Consider the following 27,023-nt stretch of genomic DNA (forward strand, 5'->3'; position numbering starts at 1 on the left):
TTTAAATAATGTGTGTAGTGGTACAATCAGTTGCTGTGAGATTGGCCAAGGGTGTTAGGAGATACGGGGATGAAGTTGTATTGAAAATAATCATAAAGTTACAACTCCAGACCAATGTGTCACTGCACTTTAAAGTGGCGCTAAAGTGCCCAGAGGCAGGGTATCCCAAACTTAAAAGGTTTAGTGGTGATTCCTGGTTAGACTAAGAACCTAAAAAGTATATTTGTTGTATCAAAACTTAAAAAAAGAAAAACCACATAGAATTTATCTTTTTTTTGTTGTTGTTTCAAATACGAGTCAGGTGAAATAAGCTATCATGTAACTTTACTTGATGAGCAAATGAGCAAAAATTTTGAACAAATTTTGCTTGAGCGATAATTCATATTACGAGAATAAATTTTGAGCTTTATTTATTTTCATGTTATCACAACTGAGCTGATGGTTTTTCACTTTCATTCACACATTTACTGTGGAAAATATTCTCCCTTAGTCTCCAGTCAGCATGCCTTACTTGGAAAATGAATGAATGTGTGAGCATGACTGTTTACGATAAGAAACTAGAAGTAGTATTGTAACCATGCTTATATGCACTTAATTCAGCTTGAGAAAACTGTGGGCTGATTGCGATACTGAACGTGATTTTGAGGGGATGGCTAATGAGCAGGAGCCACCCGTTGTAGAAGAGATTATGTCCTTGGGGGAGACCATGGGACTGGAGGTGTGCGAGGATGACTGCAGATGAACTGATGGATCTCATTTTGTATGCAATAGAAACAGTTTATGGACGGTATCTCGTCTGAGGAAGAGAGAAGTGAGGAAAAGTCTCACCTCAAATTAGATTAGAGAGATACATAGAATACGGGAATCTAAGCAAAATCTTCTAGAAAAGAACCACCAAGATAAAGCTATAGCAGTGTACGAGCAATAAATATGGCCAATGAAAATGTAATTTCTCATTTCTGAAAAATCTTAAAAAGTAGGTAAAAGCAAGTTTCATTTCATTGACTCTTTTTCAAAGATTGAATAAGTTTACAGACAACCTTGAGTCCATAAGTCATTTACACGATAGTCCTCCTCGCTCTCTTGTTGTTCAGAGTAAGTTAATCTGTAAACACTATTGTATTGTGTGTTTATTTTACATATTTTTTTTGTACAAAAATGATTGTATTGTATGATTGATTGAATGTTGTTTTTATGTCACATTTTTATGTGAATGAATAATAGTCGAACAAATTATTTGAATTTCCATTATTTTCCATGGGGAAGTTTGATTCGGTATACCAGCAATTCAGATAATGAGCACACATCCACGGAATGAATTAAGCTTGTTAACCAAAGTTCCACTGTATTTTTGTTCCCAATAAAGTCAAAAACTGAATACACAAGCATAAAAAAAAAAAAAAGACTTTTTTTTATCATCAATCAATCAATCAGTGTTCTCTTCCACTAGTCAAGTTGTCATAGTATGTTTGCAAAAACACCAGAGAAAACAAAATGTGATGAATATGAATCTCACCATAATAACTTTTACTCTTTGAAGGACTGGGTTCGGTTTCTGTTGTTCCTCTTGTTGTAAAACCCTAGTCAGAGTACCAAGATGCCATAAAGGTCTAAGTTCATCACTATCTCTTGATAACTTTGGAGAAAGAGCAATAGTACATTTAGCGTCTTCCCTTACAAATGTCTCAAATGAATGATCTAAATAAGTTTGAATCTTGTTAACTTACTTCGAGAATAAGTGACAAACATGCGGGGAAAAATGCCATAAAAACAAGATAATTGACCACAGCAGACATGCAGGCAAAGCAACACATCTCTTCTAGTCTTTTCACACCTGGAAGAATGTTTAAAAAATAAATAAAACTGAATAGGACTATGGAAATCTGTTTCAATAACATACGCTTATGTATTTCTAATATCATAAAAATTAATACGAATTACACTCAAATTTTCTTAATCTATATTTTTCTTCATCAGCATGAATTCTGAAGAATATGAAATGAGATTATTTTTAAAAGGAAATATTTCCACAATTACAAAATTAACACAGTCGAAGTAAAAAAAACTTTTTTCTCCAGAATGGACTGCTTTACAAAAGTGGAAAATATCCAGACAGGTAGCATATGGGAATGGCATAAAAATATCTAAATTTAATGTTTCTTGATCAATGTTCAAGAGAGTTATCTATGTTTAAATTTTAGAAATGTTCCATTTTGAAGGAAAATCAATGGAAATGTTCCATTTTGAAGGAAAATCAATAGAAATGTTAGCTTTCAATCAAAACTGGAGCTCATTTAAATCTGAAGAATTGGAAATTTCTATGCCACCCGTTGATTTTAGAAGGTTTCACCTAGCCAAGTAAGTTACCCATACTTTTCTCTTTTGAATAACATGAAAAAAACAAACATACTAATGTGGAACCTCCCATAATGAACACTCCCATTAGCAGACACCTCCATCAACAAACACTCCTGTTAGTTGATACCTTCACCAAAGGACACTTTAAATTACAGTGATGAGACTCAATTTATTTTATGGCTCCTCGTTAGTGGACAAAATTTTCTGTTCCACGGGTGTCCGTTAAATTTATTGAGAGGTTCTACTGTAGAATGCCACTTTAAAAGTGCTTCGGAAAAATGTGCCATTTTGGATAAAAAAATTCCTTAATGCCAATAGGACAACCATTTTATTATGTTCTCTTTTGAATGAAAAATACAGAAGTGAATGAATAAGATCTATATGTTCCCTTTTGGTAGAAACAACCCAATTTACATTATGATTTCCACCAAAAATATTCCCATTTGAATAAACCCTGTTGTATAATCTGATGGAGATCATCCCAAAGATTCAGAAAACGTTGAAAAGTACATTGTGGAAAAAGTGGGAATGTTTTCTAAGAAGTGGAAAAATAAGCTCCTTAAATGAAAACAGAATAAATAAGGGATTCAAAGAATAATTTACCAGACAGTGTTCCAACGCCAATAACTAAAGTCTCAACGATCGTGTCCAGTGTTATAGTTGGTCCTATGACAGACATCCCTTGAGCTATGTTCTCTCGCACTTCATCCTGTAATAATAAAAATTTCAACTCCAGCTGCAGTGCATAAAAAGCAATAAAAAAAAAATTGCACAGGGTATCGTCCACCACATACCAAAAATAAAAATTTGGTGAATTTTCCTTAATCTCTTCTCATCCGACTAAATGAATTCTGCTGGACTATTCTTTTATAGCAATGGCCCCCAACAAACCGATGGCACAGTCTCACCCGTAATTTTCCCTAAAGTTTTACGAGATCCCACTGCCTGTTTCAGCTTCCCATTCTCCATCGAGAGAGAGGTTGTGTTTTCAGCTTCCTTCTCTTTCTTGCTACTCACTCAATTATCCCCAGCAAGGAGAAAAGGTTTGAAGAAAAGCAACCGTGCTAGGAGAGCTATCGGATGGTCCACAGCTTTAAAATAAGCTAGTTGAAGGCACCACAGTTTAAGAATAAAATCAAGTGTGAGAATTTGGCAGAAAAATGCAGAAAGTCTTGATTTGCAAAAAAAACTGTGGCCTCTCTTATTTTGTGATTTTTTTCTTAACTTCTGTGACTTTTTTTTTAAAATTTCATGACTTTTCCCCCATGATGGTAGATACCTTGATATGTCCCTGTCAATAATGACTCAAAATCGCATTTCATCTTTTATGTCCAGCTCCTTGATTTAACAATTCTAAAAAGATCATGAAATTGAAATACCTTTCAAATATGTATAGATAAACAAACTTTCACTACTTCTGGTATAGCTAATGCACAAGTATTCAAGGCTATTACGATATGACTCAGAGGTCAAAATAAACACAATCAGATGATCGGCTGTTTTTTAACCTCTGTGCTACTACGTAATAGCCAAGAAGAAGAACTGTCTGTTTATAATATCGTCTCACAGTCAGTAAAACATGCAGTTGAGAAGCATCACTTAATAATGAATATCATGCAGTATCAGACTCAGTGGCATAGCAAGATCTGGTGGCACCCGGTGCAGAGTTTTAACTTGTCACCCCCATGTCCACCAAAATATAAAATGAAATTTATTGAGAAAGTAATTTTTTAATAAGACAACAAATAAAAGACAAATACCAGGAACTACTAAAAACTTTCTTATGCATTTCGACATGCTATGGGCAGGGGCGGCTCGAGCTTATTTTCCGCCCAGATGCGAAGCCAAATATGGCAACCCTGGCAGGAGGCTGACAGGGCTTCAGTGAAGGGGACCTCAAGATAAACTTGATTTTTTTTCCCAGAAGAAAGCTGCACATATTGTTTACTGCGCAAAATGTGCGTGACCATACGTCCCGCTTTTGAAGTAGATTTTTGTTTTTTGTTTAATTTTAGAATTATCTTACCATTTTTAATAATGCCAGATAACTTAATCCTTGAAACAACACTTATTTTTGTGAGACATCATCACTTATCCTGAAAAGGTGATATGTAACGAGATTATTTTTACTTAAAAAGTTTTTTCAAAGGTGTTTCTGGTACTCCAGCCAAGTGAGAAGTCTAATTTTTCCTTTGCTTTCATTTGACTATTATGGAACAAATTCTGGGTGAGGGCATGGCACCCCCTTCTCCTTCATCCTTGAGCAGGCCCCCCCCCTAGGCTGAGAGCCCCCCTTTTGTGAGCCCCCTCAATAAGACTTCTCACAGGACTTTCTATAATTAATTTATAGTGTGAATAAGCCAAAAAATCGTCCCGGGCCCCAGAGCTAGAGCTCTGTGTCAGTTCCGCCCTTGTGGGGGCCATGTGTGACGGAACCAAAATGCACACTTGCTCATTGTGATAAGAATACAGTGGTGGCGCTTGGCCATACAACCCACTGCGGCTACATGGGGGCAAGAGGTGTACTAAATTTGAGATAAATAAGTAAAAAAAAGGTTCATTGTTTGAAAAAAATTAAAGAAAAATTTCTGTCTGCTTTGGAGGGGCGCAAAATCCAAGATGAAAGAGCGTAGGAATTGTTTTGATAAGTCGCGAGGGAGGGCATAACCCACCCCCCCCCAATGGTAGGGCAGACAGGCTCGGGACCAAATCCTTATCATTTTGTTTGTTTTTTTTCACACTATAAATTAACTGTAGAAGGGGGCACCCCATGGTTAACCCACCCCCCCCCCCCAATGGTAGGGCAGACAGGCTCGGGACCAAATCCTTATCATTTTGTTTGTTTTTTTTCACACTATAAATTAACTGTAGAAGGGGGCACCCCATGGTTAATCTGTTTTGGGTTAAGTGAAAGATTCCAGCCCGAGGAGCCCTGACACATGATGTAGGAGCTATGGGCTGGGGTAGGCAGGAGGAACAAAAAATAGGTTCCGCACAGGTACAGATTTTGTCTCAAGCCGCCCGATAGCTTACATTCTTGTTTCTGGTATTACAGGCCCTGTCTATTTTTTCAACGTTTCTGTTGTCGAGGTATGACTCAAAAGGGTGATGCCATGTAAATTTTTACTGTGTTAAATTTTGGGGTCTTAACTAAAGGCTGCAATGCCGTGCCGCCCGGGTGCGCCGCACCCCTTGCACCCTTGCTTGAGCCGCAACTGGCTATGGGTGTGGTCTTCAGAAGATAAGAATATCACGCTGACCGAGTTTACTTACATGCAGGCACTTCGCTTCATTCTTGCCATGAAGTTTGACTTGGACAGGCGTATAGTTTTTCTTTCTGCTGAGCAACCAAGATTGAAGATTTGGAATCTCTGTCAGCGTGATATTCTTATCCTCTGAAGACGACACCCATAGCATGTCGAAATGCATAAGAAATTTTTTAGTATTTTCTGATATTTGCCTTATTCGTTGAAGATTTTTTGAATATTATTATGATGTTTGAGTTAAAAATATGATCTTGTTGCACAGAATGACTTGGGGCGAATGATATTTGTGGGAAGGATGAGATGATGGGTCACCAGGACTTGCTGCTTGTTTACTTGAGCACTAACACAGTTCAAAAGAAACGAGACAGAACACCCCTTCCCTTCCAACGCACCACACAATAATACTAAATTATTACAGCATTACATTGTTCACCTGCAATTTTCTGCAATTAGCGATTGTAAAGGCCCATGTAAATTATTTCACATGTTATTTTATGTAACAAAAAAGGCACATTAATACAAAACCGGCAATTTTTTGTCATCCCTCAGCATTTTAATGCATTTAACATTGCATTAATTTACAATACAGTCGAATCTTGGTTTATGAATGACTCGATTTGAAAACAATAAAAAATTATTTGGTTTACAAACTAGCCTTGGCTTATGAACATGTGAAAAGCACTCTGAACACTAAAAATAAACCTAGGTCCCAATGAGAAGCATATTTCAAAAGTATGTGTGACATGTTTCGTCTAAGGACAATTTTCTTTTAGAGAGTCAGTTGAAGAATTAGGCTGGAGCAATGTTTCCAATTTATAATAAATTAAGAATTTTTCCAACGTAAATTATTTTTCCAATCATTTCCATTGGTTTGACTTTATGCACATGAGCTTGAAGTGCTGTTGTAGAAATTCACATTAGAAATTGCGGTTCCAGGAACGGATTAATTCATTTTACATTCATTCCTATGGGAAAAATTATTTAGGTTTATGAACAGACTTCAGGAATGAATCAAATTTGTAAACCAAGGATCGACTGTATTTTAGTTTGAAAAGCAATAAATCCCATACACTGATTATGAAGAACTTGAAACATAAATTGGTCATTTCATTTCAAATGTCATCAACATTCTAAATCAAATCATTAAAGCAGCTTTAGCTCAGATTCATTTGAATGATCAGTTCATATGTTAAAGAATATTTTGTATATGTCTTTATGAGACAGATTTTTAAAATTCTAGATCAATGTTAGACCAAGATGAAAAATACTGTGAAAGAGAGGAAAATAAATATTACCTGTGTAGAAGAACTGAGAGCAAATTGTGCTAGAAGCCCAGCTTTTGTGAGGTCGATAAGCAGAAAGAAAAATGGTATCGCTTTGCTATAAAAAAAATAAAATTATTACAATCAAATATACTGACGGGATATAACTTTCATAATAGCAAAAAACTGGTGCTGATAACTCTATTCAAACTTCAAATATTTTTCACCATCACTTACTTGAGCTCTGAGAAATCTCCTTCTAAGAAATTAGTTACACTTGTGCAAAAGACGACACTGGAAAATGCTGTGAATAAGCAGGCAATACCTATAAAAAAATGTGATTAGCACATTAGATTTCAAATTTCACAGCACACCTAACTACTGCTTGACCATAAATACACCTCATACCCATCTCCCTAGAAAAATTCTAACAAATTGGTAAATGCTGGAATATGTGTTCTGAGTGTATGCATGGGGCCCTAATGTATTTATGTTGACAGAGTTATGCATGTTTTGTGTCATACTGATGTTCTCACCTGTTTTTCATATTTTGAAGAAAAATGTAAAAATTTTTGTATAAGTAGTGTGTTGAAGGTCTGCCTTGCTCTCTGGAGGACAGACTTTTTTAAATGGGAGAGATCGGCTCACATTCGAACCTTGAGGTTTGAAAAAAATAAAGCTACACCTATAAAGTTGACATTCAATTTTACAAAATAGTCCTTTGGTCCCAAACAATATGCCATTTACATACTTTTGATTATTATCTTTTTTTTCCGGTTATTACAGTTTTTCGAACTAATTGTTTGTCAGTTTTAGTTTTTAAAAATGAGTGCTAAATAAATATATATATATAAAATGCAAAACCAAGCCATGAGTCTTGCTTCTAAATAGGAATTATAATAATTATTTCTAATGTAATCATTTCAAAAATAAAATGCAACATCGATGATAGGTATAATCCAAATAAACTTACCAACTAGATACGTGGATCCAAGTTTATAGAGCTTCCTAAACTGGTGATAGCCATAGAGTATGGCGATGCACCTCATTATGGTCATCACTACTACTTCCACACCTTTGTTTTCCTATTCGAAGGAAAAAAAAGAGAGGAAAACTAATTACAGCGATCTCTCACTTACGTGTTGGTGCAAGGGAACAAGGAAAAAAAAAAGATGAAAATGCCAGATAGGTGAGCAAATAAAAATAAAGAAAAATGAACTTAAAAAAAAAATATAGAATGAAAATCTATTTACGTAAGTATACACTAACGTAATATATAGGTACTGAATAGGCTCTATTCTTAGAAAGTAGAAAAATCACATTTCTTCATCGAAATTTAGAACCTGTGATTACAATATTATTTTGTTACATCTGAATGAATGAATGCCAGGACTTTACCACTGGACTTATCTCGTTGCCGAGATCTCTTCCAGCCCAGCTTTCGCGGCAGAGTATGGAACAACTTTGTTACAGCTGTAATTTTTTAAAGTAACTAAAAATTGAAGACTGTTTTTGTGGCCATCTTTCCCAGAAAACCGATTTACAAGTTCGTGTAACTGAAAGAAAGTCATCAGTTTCTGAAATTTTATGCAAAATCACGAAGTGTTTCAAGCATTTCTAAATCTTTTTTTTAAAATGTGTCGTGGGAATTTAAAAAAAAAATACCCGCCACATCAATCTATTTATTTATCATCGTCATCATGCATTTACTTTGAGATTTTCTGTATAATTTTTATCACTCAGCTATTATAAAATTTTCATTCTTTCATTTCGAACGAAACTGATAATTGCTTTCATTCACTTATTTTAAAAAGAGGCAAAGCTAGTGCGGGCAATAATGACCAGGAAAACTTGAAATGCAGTCTCTAATAAAAAATAAAAATATACCACTTCTCTAAAACACTTGCTATTCCTTGCAAACACACTTATTCGCGTCACCATTCTCTCACCACATCAATTGAACTAACCCCTTCAGTTGAAATCTCTAGCATTTGTGAAGAGGTATGATTGAATTATTCTGATGCCTCACTTTCTTTCTTTCAAATCAAGCACAACTCTAGTCTATCGCCATGGGCAATTTACTACCGAATGAGTTGTGCTGGAAGTGATGTGTATATAGTGTTGTGTCTGATTTTCAGTGCTACCATCTGTATTTCAGAAGTGAAGTGTAACGATTGAATATTTGTCTCATTCTGTCACTATGACCACTCGACCACCACAGCAGCGCTAAGCCTCACTGGACAAGGGGATGATGGGTACTACAGTCCCACCATGAGGTGTACAGAGTGGAAAAGAACCTCCATAGGGAACCCATTCTGACAGGCCTGTATGTATATGATGGTCATTTGATTAATGAGGTAAAATCTCTATGAGATAGCAGCACAATCTCTTTTAGATTATTACAATGGACTTTTGCCATCAATTTCTGACCATGGATTGAAGATGGATTTACCATTGTACACCAGTGCAGTCTTAATGCATGGAGCCACTTGGGCACGGCCTGGGAGCCTAAAGAAAAGAGGATCTCATAAAAATGAGATGTGGTTGAAATTTTTAAGGAGCATACATGTAAATTTATCTAGTAGGGTTTCAAAAAAATCACTTGGCCCAGGGGCCCATGGTGCTCCTAAGACGGCCCTGCTGTACACCAGAGGCAAAACAACAGTCCAAGCAGTGGTAAAGCTTAGTGAAATGGCCCCAAACAAGGCAAAGACTGTTTTGTCTGCTGAAAAAGTGATGGCCACATTTTTGGGATTGTCAAGATATAGTCTATATCAGTGTTTCCCAACCCTTTTGATGTCATGGACCCTTGTAGCAAAGTTCAATGCTCTGTGGAGCCCATGGAGAAAGGCCCATTGAAAAGCCACTTTCACAATTGCCACCCTCTATTTTTTTATGTATATATTAAATCAGTTGGCTCCATCATTGACACCGGAGGGGAAGGGAATACTGCACCCATGTGTACGCGATTCAGGATCGTCCGCATGGGGGAAATGCATTGCATATCCATGAATTCTTAGTGGGGAAGGGCTAAGCCCTTCTACAAAGTCTATTAGGAAGACAGGCCCAAGCACCCCTGAGCCCTCCGGTTCAGGTGTCTATGCTTAACATGGTGTAGGCGAGATGAACTACTGATGTACGTATACACACTGCATTAATCGAATTTATGACTCAAATATAAATCAATTTAAAACTTGAAAGAGTGACAGACAACATTTTTAGAGAAAAAAAAAGTTGAACAATATTTTGCTCATTAAGATATTGCTCATTTTATTTTGATTTAAGAATAAAAAGAACGATTGTGCCCGTAAAACGGAACATATGGTCTGCATGTTAAAATATGTCACTTGGAAAAAGGTTGGCCACCTCTGGCCTAAACAATAATTGGAGAATATTATGGTATACTTCTGGGAAATTTGAAAGAACAATTGCAGATGAAACGGCTGAGATTGACGCACAAAATCTCAGATTTACCATTGCAATGGACAAATTGCATTAGGATTTGCACCAATCTTAACCAAATTCTACAGATTTGTATCCATGTGACTTTTTTCTGTTCTCAATATTTAAATTTTTGCTTGGTGGAAGTTTCTGTTGGGGTCAGACGAGTCTTGACAACAACTTTCTAATTGGGTTTTTGGGATCAGGGTATCTGTAGAATAAGTTAGTTTCTGTGTTTTGCATTTTGATAACAAAATGACCCCTTAGAATATGAATGACATATCTAAGGTCTAATCTTTATTTGGATACTTTTTCTAATTGGACGTATGTCTCTAGAAACACCGGTCTGCCAGTAAAATGTGACCTAGGGATTTTTCTTATCATCCTGTACATATACAGTATTTATATAGCATTATAGCCAGCACCAGTGCCATCTTAGCACATGGGAACCCACCCGGGCACCTGGGGGGGGGGGGACTCACAAAAATGACATCCGGTTGAAATTTTTGGGAGTAAGCATATAAATTTATCTGGTAAGGCCTCATAAAAATCACTTGGCCCAGGAAGGAGGCCATGATGTTCTTAAGATGGTCCTGACTAGCACATGAAGTCCTCCCACTTGAGTGGTTAGTGCATAAACATCTCGGTGAGAGACAAGACCAAAAAGCTGTTCAGAATAATCAATAAGGTATAAATCGAGTCTAATTAGCTCTATTACATATAAAATGATCACGGTGTGGCAAAAAATATTCACACACTCTTAAGACTTACAGTGGTAATAACAAGATATCTCACCTTAAATCAGGTTTTGTATTTCGGCAATTCCCAGATATCTCAAATCTTTAATACTCGCCTATTTTAGCAATGCTGAGCCTAGATACCGTTGTAAGTTTTCTTCTGATAACATGCTTTTTATATCCCCCTCCCAACCAATCAGATGGAGGAGCCAACTTTTATTCAAAGTTTGATAACAGAAGGATTTTTTTCCTTTGCTGTGGTGTAGTATTGGAATATGCACACAGTATAAATAGAAAAAAACAGAAAAAACAAAGGGAAATACTTTATTATTATTCTCGATTTTTTGGGGGGGGGGAGGGAAGGAGCATTTATCAGCTGCACAAAATCAGAAAAAAACTATTCCTATTTTTAATATTTGGGGTATTTTGCAGAAATTTAGTGATTTCCACTGTGGCAGTTATAATGCAGATAAGAGAAATTTGATGAAAACCGCTTAAAGGGTAATGTTTCAGAATGAAAATAATCACAAAGCTTGAACAAGACTAAAGGTGCTTCCACAAGTTTGAGCTTCTCGTTGCACTGAATGAGCACATGCCAGATACACCCTTCCTAAGTAAGTTATCAGAAATCAACTGTTCATTTGATCCAAACATACAAGATTAATGAAAGTCAACAATCAATCACTCACCTCTAAGCACTTGTAACCACACACTTTGGAGCTACCTATGACAGTACCTCCCATGGACACTAAGCAGATGGTTAATGTGAGGAAAGCCACAATGACTTCCCACGGATGCGATGCGCAAAATTTCCCATGACGATAGAAGACGTGAGATAGCATGCTGAATGGATGTTCGATAGAGCTGTAATGTCAAAAATAAATAAATAAATAAAAAATAAAATAAATAATGATAATAATATCGATTATTTGACGTAAGTAGAATGAATCAAGATCAGTGCCGTCTTAACGCATGGGCCTCACAAAAATGAGATCCGGCTGAGATTTTCTAAAATTTATCAGGTAGCGCCTCTGAAAAACCACTTGGCCCGGGGGCCCATGATATTCTTAAGACGGCCCTGATCCAGATATTTATCTAATAATATTATCATATATGAAAAAGATAATTTGCATACAAATGCAAGATCACCTTGGGCCGGCATTACACTATAAGTTTTGTGAAAGCTCTTTGATAAAACTTGAAAAATGTAACCAATAAGCTGATCAGTTGCATTTGCTCGAAAGTAACTGATAATCTTATTGGTTGCATTTTCCAAGTTTCCTAAAATAACTTTTACAGAACTTTTACAGTGTAACCCCGGTCTTAGTTCGAGATTTATATGAATTTTCTATTGAATGTTAAGGAATTTTTATTATACAGCCAGACGTTGTTTTATAAAACTTAAAAAATTCAACCAATAAGCTTATTGGTTATATATATATTTAAATTTATTGGCGCAAAGACCAATTTGGTCAAACTGCAGTTATTGTTGCAGATGGCAGCACTACACATAACAAGCATTACAGAGAAACAAAAAAAAACTTCACGTCAGGTTTCACTACATGTACATTCCCGCATATACCGATTCGTTGGGGGTTCCGCGGGGGGGGGAGGGCGTGGGCGGGGTGCATGTGTGGTGTTGCAGTAGTAGGTAGGGCCTCCAAAAAATGGCTCGGGGATCCATGATGTTCTTAAGTCAGCCACCTCGTTGGGCAATTTGCCTGTTGTGGCGTTGTATTTGTATTTGTATATTGGTTACGTTCGTGCAAATACAACCCCTACCAGCCTTATAAATATAGATCATAAGCAGGATTTTCTCAAGATGTGGGGAGATTTAAATTTTTTTTTCTTCTGGAAAAGGGGTTTTTTTACTTTTTCTTTTGCAAAATAACGCTCTACTCTTGGCTAAAGGAGGCCCCCCCCCACACTGAATTTGCGTACGCCAATGCGTGTAACGGTACTTAAACATTTGTGTATGGGCATTAAACCTCAAAGTTTGAGATTATTGTGCATTAAAAACATCCCAGGCATGAGAAACATAAGATGAAGTTTAATGAGAATATTAACTCAGGGTTCTCAACAAAATATATTTGATCATTTCCATGACCAGAATCTTCTGAAGAAAAAAAAATATAAATCAGTCTTAACCTTCCAAAGCTCCTGATGATTTAAATTTTCCAGGCACCAATGGTGCCCGACTCACTATTGAATAAGTGAGATGGTTTCAGAACGTCTGTTCATCTACAGCAGGGGTTCTCAACTTTTACTAACTCAAGCTTTTGGTATACAATTTCTGTGGCGAAGCAGCGTGGGTTGCTGCTCTATTGTTTTTGCTCATGAAATTTTGTGATTTTTTTTTATTTTCCTCGGGCGGGCGCGGAGCCACAGGGAAATGCACACAGAACCCAACCCATGGTTCTACACCGGTTGAGAACCGCTGTCCTAGAGATTAACCTTACTTATCATACGATCTACGTACTGCAACTTCACCGAACATGCACTTTGTACACATTCCTCTGCGGAGTTTCTAACGAATCGAAAAATGCCGGAATGTGTATTCCGAGCCGTATGCGTGTCACTAACGTATTAATGTTAGAGTTGTGCTTGTTTCGTGGTCTTGCTCGTGCTGAAATCTGTTTTCCTAGCTGGTACCGCTATCTTTCTTCCTTATCTTGAAGTGAGGATGGTAAATGCTTGAATTTTCATATTATGTACATATCATGTTGAAGGAATCTACCTGCTCTCTGCAGAGAGACTTTTTCTAATTTGAGACCGGCTCGGATTCACGCCTCATTCCTTCACGGCTGTAAAACTTTTACGTATAAATAATTCACGTTAAATAAGAAAACCCCACGTCCGAATAGTCAAGACACAGGATATAATTGTAATGATAGTCCTTGTCAGAAACTTTCCTGACACGGGTGCAACAGAAATGATGACCAATATTTTTCTGTGATATGACCACAGAAAAATATTGCTATCGCAGGGATTCCCACACGGGAGGGGGGGGGGGGGAGGTGTTAGCGCGCCAATATCTCGATGAGTATAAAAAAAAGGCTGACGTTCAGATATGGCAATAAATTTTAAGTCCCGACCTAATTAGCCTTCGTGTGCAGAAAATGACCGTGGTACGGCAAAAACGATCAAATAGTAAAGATAGAGGAAAATTCTAAACAGAAACACTTAAGCAAAAACGCCCATAACATTTGAGACGCCTCTCAATATCATTAGATATTGATTAGCCTAGATTTATTTGGGGAGGAAACGACGAAACAATCGAAATTCATCCACTGATTAGAGACAAGAGTGATTCCTTTGCAGATGTTCCAAGCGGGCACGAAATGAGATAATTAGGAAGAAATAATGGCCACGAGCACGATTTCGAATTAAGTCAAAGCGGGTGCACTAACAACGTCAAGTTACATAATACGTACATAATAATCACGGGAAAATCCACCCCACTAAATCCAAACAGATGGTGGTGATGCCTTGATTAGCTCTTTCCAAGTGAAATCAGAGCTGGATGCAAGAAACGGTTTAGTGCAGCGGGCGCCGTCAGCAGCGAGGGATGATGATGATGATGATGTTAACTGCCGGCTGAACTCGATTGGAAATTACGCATGCACAGCAGGTCGTCGCTTTCAAAGAGTTAATATGAGCATGTATGTGTGCAAACACACAGATTTTATCGACTTCCGTAGTTCTGCTGTTTCGCACTTCTGGGACGCTGGCTGAGCGGTAAGCGTTATATATATACATACACAGAGAGAGAGAGAGAGAGAGAGAATGTGTTCTCTGAGATACTCCACAGAATCAAAATGGAGGATGAATATTGCGGATGGAAACAATTCGGGAAAATTAGCCCTTCCTCTTCGAGAAAGGAAATTTATGAACTTAAAAGGTGTGACCACATGACCACATTTGTTAGCGATACGCTTCTCGTAAAGCAACGGCTAGTCTAAAACGAACATGATGACGCGGCTAAAACCGAAAGCATTCCACTGGAGAGGTCTTTCATGTCATGAGAACAATTTTCTAACTCTTCAACCGCGAAAATAGTCCCGAGATTTAGCTCTCAAAACGCACAAACATAAAAACAAAAAATTGTCCCTTCAGTTGTTTTAGTGCTGGTACGATAGAGGGCGTCTACACAAAAACAGAAAATGATGTATGTGTGTTGAGATTTTAAACTGCCACAAACCAAAAGTTTCCCCCTTCGAAGTTTGTACGTCAACACGTAAAAACCACACTGGAACCGGGGTTTCTAATACTCTTTAACCGTACATGCACCTCGTACGCATTCCTCTGTGGAGTTTCTGACGAATCAGTACACACCGGAATGTGCGCTCCTAGTGTATGAGTGGCCCCTAACGTATTTATGTTGTCAGAGTTGTGCTTGTTCCATGCTCTTGCTACTACTTTGTCGCACACAAAGTCTGGTCATATGGTCGTATTGAACATTTAAGGACCGGACACACCCCGCTTCCCATCTCAAGGAGATATCGAAGCATTCCCTAAAGATGGGTGCATATTGCTGTACTGCAATTGCCAACGGATGGAGTTGGATGGGAAATGAAGGCGCTATCTATCGGTGTCACCCCAGGCTCGGTAGGTAAAGAACTTGTTTTCAATGATCTTCTCCCCTCAATCGAACCCGTGGACTCTGACGGTAACCTTCATGGTGGAAGACGGACATCTTACCACTACAATTGTGCTCTTGGTCTGGCGCTGCCATCTGTCTTTCATATTTCGAAGTAAATATGACAAAAATGCTTGAATTTTCATGTTATCTAAGACATGTTGAATGTCTGCCTACTCTCTGTAGAAAGACTACTTTAAAATGGGAGACCAGCTCACATTCACGCTTCTAAGTTAGAAAACTGCAGAAAACCAACTGGGGGGAGGGTTCCTACTGCCGATAACCACTGCGTCGGATTTCGACGAAATGCTTTATTTGGCGAGTATGTGAAAGATCGTATCTCGATAAATAAAGATAAAGGTTCGCAAAATAGCTATTCGCCAACGTCATCAAACAGCTCAATTAATTGAACTTTTTTTCAATTTTTTTGCCCTTCGACGGGATAAACAAACTGTCATAATTATGAAGGTAGCGAGAATCCTGAACACACCTGTACATCATTTCAAGAACCTCTGAGCACCGACTATAATTGAAATCATCAATAGACGATTGAGCAGTCAGCAACGCCCGATCGTCATTAAAGGATAGAAGCAGTTTGTGAGGTTTAAAAAATTTTGCCGTATTGTTACAAAAACGATGTAAATAGTCCTAATTTAGCCTTTATTACGACATTTTTCGCCTGTAAATCGTCATTACCTTTTGTGAAAACGAAAACAACGCGTTTTCATGTGAAACGCGCTGAGTTTCTGATCAACTTGGTGAGTTTGGCGATAGAACTGATATTCGATGACGTCACGGGAAAAAGAAAGCACTGAAGAGGTGGGAAATTGCTCGAGGGTTCGCGATCTTTCTCTCTCGCGTCTATAGGCGTGTCAAGTAGAATGTGCTGTTGAGAGGGAAATATTCTTGTATACGCTTAAGAAGCCGTCTTTCAGGGGCTCTCTGTTTAGCGTGTAAAGGCAAATCTCTGCTTGTGAATACGTTGTTCTAAATAAATGTGTGACGTCCTACATTTGTGAGAGCAAGAATAGTATCATCACAAGAACATCACTGATGCCTATTCATAAAAGAATCGACCAGTTTCAGGAAAATACCCAGAAAACTCCTTTGATAACGACATAATGAAGATAATTATTCCAGAGAGGCCTAAATTGAGATTTTTGTTATCGACTTTCACCTGGTGATGAAACATACACAGCACAGAAAGAGAGAGAAATACGTGTTTCGTGAGGTCGCAATACCAATTTCTCACGCTAAGCACATTCAGAGTAATAATGATTCGCGTGAGTTTTCACCACCTAATGGTTCGCAACATTGGAGAGCCTTTCTCCGAGACATGCATGTACGCATGTGCGTACATCATTAGCGAAGTGGTAGGGAGGATACAATCGCGAACACAAGAAAGAAAGAAAGCGGTAGTAATATGATGAACAAGATGGCAACTAATGCATTTCCACCGACACAACCAGCATCAGGAACAACTCTACCAGTTCCGCCCGTTTTTAAGGCAACCCACACCCGGCAGTACATTCGTAATGATTTCAGATAGAAGTATTCATTGCAGAACAATCTATTGTCTTTTACGTTTACGACAAGTATATTGACGAATTATTCAGTATTTTAACGTGTGTAAGGAAGCGTATTTAAAGGGGGAGGGGAAAATTTGAGCCACGAGTGGTCAAGAAAATTAGTAGAATGGGAGAAGGGCAGCAAAATTTTTATAGGTCACAGGTGGCAAAACCATGAATCTGCCTCTGCTTAGAGAGTGGATGACTAAAAAAGTGACCATAACAGTGTGGAAAGCATGCGAGTGACCTAAAGATTGACATAGCGTGTGTAAGCACGTGAGCGATCAAAACAATGTCGGCTACCAAAACAGTGTGCGATTATATGAGTGACATGGAGAGTGAGGGATCAGAGAGCGACCAAAAATGCAAGCATAGGAGTGACCTAGAGAGCGAGGAATAAAGTCAGTGAATAACCAAGAAAGTATGCAAGCACATGAGCTACCAAAACAGTGTCCAAGCATGTGAATGATCAAAAGAGTGACCTAAAGCGTATGGAAGCATGTCAGTGATGAAAAAAGTATGCATGAATGCGAATAATCAAAATGAGTACGAGCAGATCAGAGAGTAACCAAAAGACTGATCTAGAGAGTGAGGAAACCAGGTCACAGATTGTTCAAACACAGGAGTGACTGTGTTTTTTTGCGACTTTTACTGGTATAGATTTGATTCTAAACTAGAGACTTAACTGAAATGGGTCTCAAATCCAAAATAGCCCAAACATGTGCATATAGCCAGATGAGTAGAGAAGAAATTGTCCAAATAGAAGCTAAGGTCTAAAAACGAGCTCGCTGTTGAATGAATTAGCCAGTAAAATGTTCTACCAGCAGATAACGAAGGTATAGGAGTCTCACATCACTTTCATACTTCGAAACTGTATCAGGAAAGTTAATGCGATTGTTTGTGCATTTAAATGTGTAATTATTGCATGTTTTGTTGTTACCGTTTGTTGAAACCTTAGCACATGTACGATGATTCTGAACAGTAATGTATTATATTTATCAATTTGTCTATTTCATTTGTTTGGATCGAAGCCCAACACTTTCGGAAATAAAAGTCAGCAAGAAGTGATGTTCAGAAGATATAGAAGAATAAATAAATGCTATTAGGGGAAAATAGAATGAGTACTCCGAAGGCTGGCTGTGTTTCTGACTGATTATTTCTACAAATATTTTAAGGGTGCCCTATGTTCAGACCACCATTTGAGAAAAACTACGATTTTCACAACTTACTGTAATTGAATTTGTCAAAAATATATAGTGTTGTAAACATTTTTTACCTTACTATCTTGAAACTTACATGTTTTAGGTTTCATTAAAATCTCAACATCTTGTAGCCTTATATTTGGATCTTCTCCTCTACTGCGTGTATAGACTCAAGAACGCGTCAAGAAAACGTGACACAGAAATCATGTAAGTACCTTCGATTCTTTTCTTAGCAACCGAGAACTTTCGAACGCTCCACGTATATGCTTTGGATTTATGATTTGCAATACAATTTCTTTAAAACTCGGCGATTAAGAATTTATGCAAACAATGTTTCAGCTATGAGCAAGTAATATTGCAAGGACGGAATAGCACAAATGCAAAATGATTATGCAAACTGCATTTCATAATCAAAACCAACTTCAATGCAAAATGCATCGAAGTTGCCGCATCAACCATTCTCATCGGAGTCGAATAAAAAGTAATCCGTCACCGTCAACTCGAAAGGGGCCTTCATCATTGGGATCAGAATAATCTTAACAAATAGGCATTGGCCCCTATGCTATTTTTGTTTAATTAAAAGAGCTTGTAAAGAGTATAGTAATAAAAAAGGGAAATGATGCATTATATTATATTGAGCTTCACAATAAGGTACTTAATTCTGAACTTTATTCAAAAATATTCATAAACGAAAATACATTTGAACGCATATCCAATAAATATAATAACGCTGTTGTTAAAAATATTTAATAACTAATTCCTTTAGGCCTGCTGGAAGCACTTTTCAGTCTATTGAAGCTACAGTGTGTTTGTTTGTATTATGTGTATGCATTTATTTATTATAGGAGTTCTTAACCTTTTTCAGCTGTGACTCAAAATCAAAAACAAGATCAGTCTCGCGACCTATGGGACTGTTTGTTCTTCAAAATTAGTGAAACCAGTGACAGAATAAGTGCATTTTTAACAGACTAAGTGTATTTTTAGGACTGATCTAGGAAGCAGCTGTGAATCAAGTTTGGGTCGTGACCCATAGCTCAAGAGTCCCTTCTGCAAGTGGGTTTGCAACAGGACTATATACACTGAAGATGCAAGGATGACGTCACTCTCCGCTACCATACGAAGGATTTAACAACTGGCTGTTGCGAAGATATATTTTGGAAAGAGAGAAAATTCGATTCCCCTGCAGGGAATCGAACCCAAAATATATCTTCGCAACAGCCAGTTGTTAAATCCTTCGTATACACTGAAGAGCCAAAAAAACTGGTACACCTGCCTAATATCGTGTAGGGCCCCCGCGAGCCCGCAGAAGTGCCGCAACACGACGTGGCATGGACTCGACTAATGTCTGAAGTAGTGCTGGAGGTAATTGACACCATGAATCCTGCAGGGCTGTCCATAAATCCGTAGAAGTAAGAGGGGGGTGGAGATCTCTTCTGAACAGTACGCTACAAGGCATCCCAGATATGTCCAATAATGTTCATGTCTGGGGATTTTGGTGGCCAGCGGAAGTGTCTAAAGTCAGAAGAGTGTTCCTGGAGCCACTTTGTAGCAATTCTGGACGTGTGGGGTGTCGTATTGTCATGCTGAAATTGTCCAAGTCCGTCGGAATGCACAATGGGCATGAATGGGACATGTAGGATCCATGGATAGTAATTTTGGAATGAATTCAATAAAATGGGCCGTAGAGCGATTGCAAACTATCGCAATTAACAAGGTCCAAAAGCAGGAGCACTCTTGGTTCTGCTTGATCGATGACGTCAGCTGGTACCGACGCCAGCGCCTCATGAGACAGCCCTTGTGACATATCCTTGGGTTTGTACAACCTATCTCTGAAGCCCCATGTGTATCGAATTTCTGTCATGACCCATAGATTAATAGCCCCTAAATTGTTAGTAATTTTTGCGATCCATCTCTAAAGCCCCTGCGTATCAAAGGCTTGGGTCGTGACCCATAGATCAATAGCCCCTGATTTTTAATGGATTTGTACGACCCATCTCGGAAGCCCCGCGACCCATAGGTTAAGAACCCCTGGTTTATTATATATCGGTATCTGTGTATTATATGCTTACATTTGTGAATTATACATTTGTGTAACATAAGTTTAAATTTGTGTATATGTTTGGTTATTTGTGAAAATTAAAAAAAAGAAGATAATAATACGTCTGCCATGACTTCATTACGTGATATTACGGTAATTTGAATTACATTTTTACATCAGATCAATTTTTTAAGAGTAATCCAACTATCACACTCATAAGGCCGGCTGGTCGTCCACTGGAAGCTACTAGCAGCGAGAACGAATCGCGGAACAAGTCGCGTGTATGCGCAAGAATCCTACAGCGGTCATGCACATACACGCGAGTTGCTTTCGCTCCTAGCAACTTCCAGCGGACGGCCGACCAGCCTAAGACGATGGCGGCACGTCAATAGGAAGCTGAACTACTTTGCCGCAAAAGCCAACACGGGCAGGTAGCGAAATACTTTCATCAAGTTTATTTTTACACCTTCATACCTAGGCAGACCACGGGCAGAAGGTGGATGGGAGGAAAAACCCCCCCAGACACGGTTCGAGAAAGAGAAACTCGGCCACGACATCATCATCAACAAAAGCCGACAAAATTATCTTATTATATATTTTTCTTATTTTCAATAAATCGACCAACGAACAGCGCGGGAAAATCCGTCACGTCCATTGACCGCGAGACGTTTCAGGTCAACCTCCAAGAAGAAAGCGTACTACGAAAACCCTAAAAATAGAAATTCCTAAATAATAATAAAACCTCTCGCTTTCCTTCTCGCCTACAGAAATAATAACACCAAACAGTAGCTGTTTTTATATTAATATGCTTACAATAATTATCATCTATCTAAGAAAATAGGAAATAAAAAAAATGAGGGCACCGTTGTGGCAAGAATTGGATCGACTCTGGAGGATTCCACAAGTGGTAGGACGGGTCGTTCTTTTCAGTTTTAAAAGAGAAAAAACTTTCGGTGCTCTGATGAGAATTTCTTCTATTTCAGGCTCAAAGGCAACTTCTAACCGGATGCGTAGCAGGAAAGAAAAATTCCACATTCGCAGACCTTCAAATCGAGTGGCAAGCGTAAGAGGCCATCTGTACAGGAGTCATGGTGAAGGACGTGATGCGAAATACTCCCGTCCAGTAACGCGATTCTGTACTTTCTAAACTGGGCGACGAGCGACTTTTAAACTTGTGATACGACAAGGAAAAGCTCACCATTTGACATGTTACACACGTATACGCACAGGGAATAATGCTTCGAAAATCTCTCTGAAGTTGTTGTGCCTCCAGAAAATGCCACTTTGAAGCATTTTCACCTCGTTTTGGAAATTTCTCGTCAATCAAGCAATTTATAAAATTTTAATATTTCGTTCATTTTTTTAAACCAACGAATAATGTAAGACAGACTACCTGGCCAAAAAAAAGTCGCATTGTAAATTTGAACATACAGTCCACCCTCGGTTTACGAACTTGTCCCTGAAATCCATTCGTAAACCGAAACAATTCCTCTCATACATTTCAATTTTCAATTTAATTTTATTCATCACATCATCAAATTTACATTGTGCAAAACGAAGAAAATCCATCCAGGGGAATCGTTGTTGATCCATACTGGTGGACACGATCATTATTGTAGTAATAAACTAATCATAATTAAAAAAACAAAACAATGAAAAAACGCAAGACAGAAATTATCTACGAATACGACATACATACACACACATATACGCCGGCACAAAATATTACATTGATTTAAATTAAATGAAATGATTATGAAACCATGCCGGTTGGGCGGCTGGGCGACGGCTGGTCAGGTGTCAGGCAGCTTAATGCATTTTGTGTGATGCACACTTAGTATACAGTCGCTTTTCGAAACAATCATGAGTGTAACCGTTATACGTGATCGCGGGGAAGATGTTTTGTTGTTCAAAATTGCTAATGAAATTATTAGTTTGCATCAATGGCAGAAAACTTGTAAAACATCAGTGAAACAACCGCCACAGAATAGCGAACTGTGCAGTGCGTATCGTTAAATCTTGGAAAGACAGTGGTAAAACATGGATTTCGCGGGAAAGGCGTGGTTGAAAATCAATCTTGAACGATCGGGACCGAAGATTTCAGAAACGATTAGTGCAGTCAAATCGCAAAAATTCTACTTTCGAAATTGTAACTATGTTCCAATATCAGAAGCAAGATAATTTCTAGTACTACAATGAGACAGGAACCCCAAAGGACTGACGTGCGTCTGCAGCCTGCGGATGACCCAAACAAGCAACCAATGAAAAAGCAGCATTTTATGACGTCATCAAAAGGGCAGCCCTCCCCTTCCTCGTGTGTATATGACACTGAGCTTGTTATTATTATAATAATTATATATTAATAATATTGTTATTTGTCAATGAAAATCAATAAACACTTGTAGGCAGTACTTCGTACGGGTGAATTTGGTAAATGATTCACCAAAAAAAAATATAGAGTCACCTTTGCAAACATTTGAAATTTTGTCATTTGCTTCAAAACACTTTATACGTTGCGGATACATTCACGATAAAATTCAGTGCTAGTAGTACCATCAGCCCAAGAGGTTTCACTTCTAAGGGAAGCGTTACATTGAGCGAAAGTGGATGGGATGCAAGGCGTTTTCACTGCACGATCTAATCACTAGCGGAGAAACCAATCTACAGTTGGCGTGAGCAAGGATAATTCCGCTTCACTTCGCGAGGTCAGTCAACGGATATGGATAAGATAAAAAGTATTTGAAATTCCTCGAGTATGCTTCGTATTATTATTCCTCGAATTCATGAAATATATTATGATTATTATGACTCCATCATGATTAATAATAGTCATATAAATATATTCATCTCACACATTTGTGAATCAATTTTTAAACGTTTATTTTTGGTGAATTCTTTTTTCATTCACTGCAACTTGCAGTAGCCCTCGAATTTCCTTTCCTCCAATTTAATTGTCAAATTTTTGGCCTTCGACAATTTTTTTTGGCTGTGATCGGCAACTTTACTTGCCTTTGACAAATGTTTTGGCTGTAACTGACGTTACTTATCTTTGAGTTTTTCTGGCTGTAGTTAGCAATTTTACATATATTTGAAAATGTTTTGACTGTAATTGGCAACTTTTTACCTTTGACAGTTTTTACTATTATCGGCATTTATATTCAACAATTATTTTTTTAATTTTACGTATTTTTAAAAAAGAAATACGGTCAGCTTTGCACCACTGTTCTACAACATAGGGTATTCAATGCATGACCCTCCAAGCTTTTTGTAGGGATCCGCCGACGAAAAGACTTACATAGTTAAGCAGTTACGGAATTTATAAAAATGCTAAAAACTCAACGGCGAAATGTATTCAAGAATTCGTGGAAGTAATTTCAAAATTTGTTTCAGAAATAATGACAGAAATAGTTTCAGAATTAATAGGGATTCATTATTCAACGAAAAAATAATTTAAGAAATGAAAATTTTTGATGAAGAAATAACCTCAAAATAAATAAAATTCTCAAACAATATAGGTTTGATTCGCAGCCTTCATCCCACCCACCCCCACCTAGACGTGAATTGTATGATTCAACACTATGACTTGTTGGAGATATAGCTTCATATTCCGTTGCGACAACTTTTCAAGAGAATATAAACGTATAAAACTTGATGAAAATGCGAGAAGACACCCGAAGCCAAGGGAGCACAAAAGCAGAAGTTTTCAATAGAAAATCGGATTATTCTGCGCATAGCTGCATTGCGATCCACTTATCAGAGGATCATATTCCTATAACAAGCACCGACAGGACACAGAGTCGATAGAACTTAATGAATCTCGACGATCCATTCCTTGAAGCTATTATTTGAGGTAGGACCATTAGAATGGGACCCGAAGTATCTATCCTCAAGGGATGGAGAGTTTCAGGAATAGCGAATTCACTCGGAGTTAGAAGTTTTCTGCGATAGAATTCTTGAACGCCGTATCTTACAATATTACTTCGAATTACGAAGGTATCTCAGAGAGGGGAAACAAGTCCATAATGCAAACCTCGTTAGAAGGGAGGGGGGGGGGGCGACACAATCGTGAGAGTGCAAAAGTATGAACCCCGTAAGCGGAGTGACCCGATAAGGGCGGTATTCACCGACATGGTTTAAGCTATAGTCACAATTTTTTGATAAGAGATCGACACGGATTGGTTAAATTCTGGTTTTTAACCAATCTATGTTGATCTCTTATCTAAAAATTGTAACTACAGTTGTTGTGACTTTAAACTATGTCGGCGAATACGGCCCTAAACGGAGTAAGCCATAGCCTTGCTACTACCCTACCGATGAATTCATACACATAAAATGAACTGTTCGTCAGTCAAACGAACGAGTATAATCTCGAAATTTATTGATTGAAACTAATTTTATATTACAATTCACATTATTTACCTCAATTTTCCTCTCCAGTCCCAAGAGCGTGGAATTTCGCTAAAGCTCGGGACCACTTCAACTGCAGTAGAGTTTTTTTTAAATATTTTTATTCTAAAAACTACTCCATTAATGATAACAAAATAATAGTACAAGGACTATCGAAATTTACTGGAAGAAATAAAATTGACATTTATTACATCAGTAATAATTGATTAAAATTACAATTTTAACAACGTTCCTCAAATATTTTGAATTAATACGCTTTTGTATTCATTTCTAAATGATGGAAAAATTGTAGGTTTCGACTTCGGAAACCGTTTTTGTAGGCTGCAATGTCTATCAAAACATTGTCGTTAAACAACGAAAATGATGCAAAATATGTCAACACAAAAATTGGAAGGCTGTCTCACAGCTATTTTAACTCATGGGCACACTCAGACGCGATCCGGGGGGGGGGGCAAAGGTATCAAATAGAAAATGGCTCTCTTGATAAGAAGATTGGTACAGTATTATGATTTTAGATTTTCGAGAATATGTAAATTATTTTTCTACCGGGCTGAAAGACTATCAGCTTTTCTTATGTGGAGTCTCATGTTCTGTCGAATAACTGCGAAAACCATCACTAATTGAGCGTTGAGAAAATCGTGCACATTTTATGAAGAGTTTCTGATTTCTATGAAAGTTTATGATAAGTACTTTCATAAAAGTGACACTTCAGAGGAGTGTGGAAAAAATTATAAAGAGCCATAGAGGACAATCGGGATTGTAAAAAAAGAGTGACCCGGTAAGCGGAGTGACACGTTATCCAGGTTACCCGTTCATGAGGTTTGACTGCACACGTGCGAAAATAAAACATATCAAAGGAAAAACAAAATGTTCACAACTAAACTGGGGACGACATCTAACGAGAAGAAGCGTGGGACGTGAACTTTTCTATAGTAGGTCAAGCGACGGGATATATAAAGCCAAAAAATCTGTTTTATCCTTGTCGTACATACCTCCTTTCCCTGGAGAGTGCCTTGTATTTTTTTCCCCTAAGCTAAAAATAAAAAGCACGCTAAAGGTTTCGAAAAACAGGCACGTAACCTATAAGGGGGACGAAAAACCAACAACTTTATAGTAAAAAATAGAAGTATACACCCCTGAATGGGCTTTACAATTCACTTGCGATGGCTTCTAGTGCACCATCCGTGACCAGAATTTATGAACGAGCAAAATACATTGAGTTTCGTATAAAGACACCCAAATACGGGACTAAAATCTGAAATCTGGTCCGATTCAGAATTCGATCAAATAACAACCAATATACATAGTGGACGGGTGCTGACAAATTTCATTGTGGAGACTTTTTTTTTTTTTCTTTTGAGAGGACAAAAACTAAACTTAAACAAGTCATCGGATACGGCACGACAAGGTGTTAATCACACCTGCGAAAAACCCAGAAGAAAGACCACATCCTTACCCTTTACGATTAAACCCGAGTAAAATTCCATAGTACAACATTTGTAATTTAAAATATCTTGCAAAAAAAAAAATGCAAGAAGAAATGAAAAAGACAAAATGAGTAGTATTTCGTCGAGTTAACCTTCTATGGTTCACCCCCCCCCCCATAAAAATGTACTGATTTTTTTTTTTTATAAAAGCGAATGTAAATTAGCGCTGTTGCCATATTTTTAATTAAAACAATACACAGCACAGCAATTTAATTAATTAGAGTGGATTTTAGTTGAAATGATTAATTAAGGGTAAAATATGAAGTTTATATTTATTGTACTGTTACCTATAAACAGATAAAAGCATGCTTACCGAAGTTGAATAGTTTTTCCTTGAATTTAATTTCCAATGCCCTTCTTTGTGCGATTTTAAAAATCCGTGAACAAGTAAAATTTCAGCAACTCTCAAAAAATAATACCGGCAAGGAATCAACTCTTTCAAGAGGAAAAAAAATTGTTCTACTTATATAAGGCGTGTTTTGTACTGAAATGGCATTGGAAGATGTACTTTCTTGAATAGCAAAAAATAGAAAAAAAAAACCGGTACAATGAGTTTTTTGACCATGTATATTCAAATATACACTGGACCACACAGAGTAAAATCGAGTAGTACCTCCT

General features: G+C 37.7%; 1 protein-coding gene across 3 annotated transcripts in view; it reads right to left on the reverse strand.

The window, feature by feature from the left end:
- Nucleotides 1-27,023, reverse strand: part of Hmgcr (HMG coenzyme A reductase) — a 190,883-nt gene that overhangs the window by 22,368 nt on the left and 141,492 nt on the right. For all 3 annotated transcript variants that reach the window (XM_089249639.1, XM_089249649.1, XM_089249631.1), the window contains 7 exons: nt 11,754-11,928; nt 7,860-7,971; nt 7,124-7,211; nt 6,920-7,004; nt 2,962-3,067; nt 1,728-1,834; nt 1,517-1,636 (listed from right to left, as the gene is read on the reverse strand). In XM_089249639.1, the coding sequence (XP_089105765.1) occupies nt 1,517-1,636; nt 1,728-1,834; nt 2,962-3,067; nt 6,920-7,004; nt 7,124-7,211; nt 7,860-7,971; nt 11,754-11,906 (771 nt within the window). In that variant the 5' untranslated portion in view covers nt 11,907-11,928. The remainder of the gene's footprint in view (nt 1-1,516; nt 1,637-1,727; nt 1,835-2,961; nt 3,068-6,919; nt 7,005-7,123; nt 7,212-7,859; nt 7,972-11,753; nt 11,929-27,023) is intronic.

This window comes from Pholcus phalangioides, unplaced genomic scaffold (assembly GCF_987345545.1).
Source record: "Pholcus phalangioides strain wild (caught in Gottingen) unplaced genomic scaffold, Ppha-v1.0 ptg000003l_1, whole genome shotgun sequence".
Lineage (NCBI taxonomy): Eukaryota > Metazoa > Arthropoda > Arachnida > Araneae > Pholcidae > Pholcus > Pholcus phalangioides.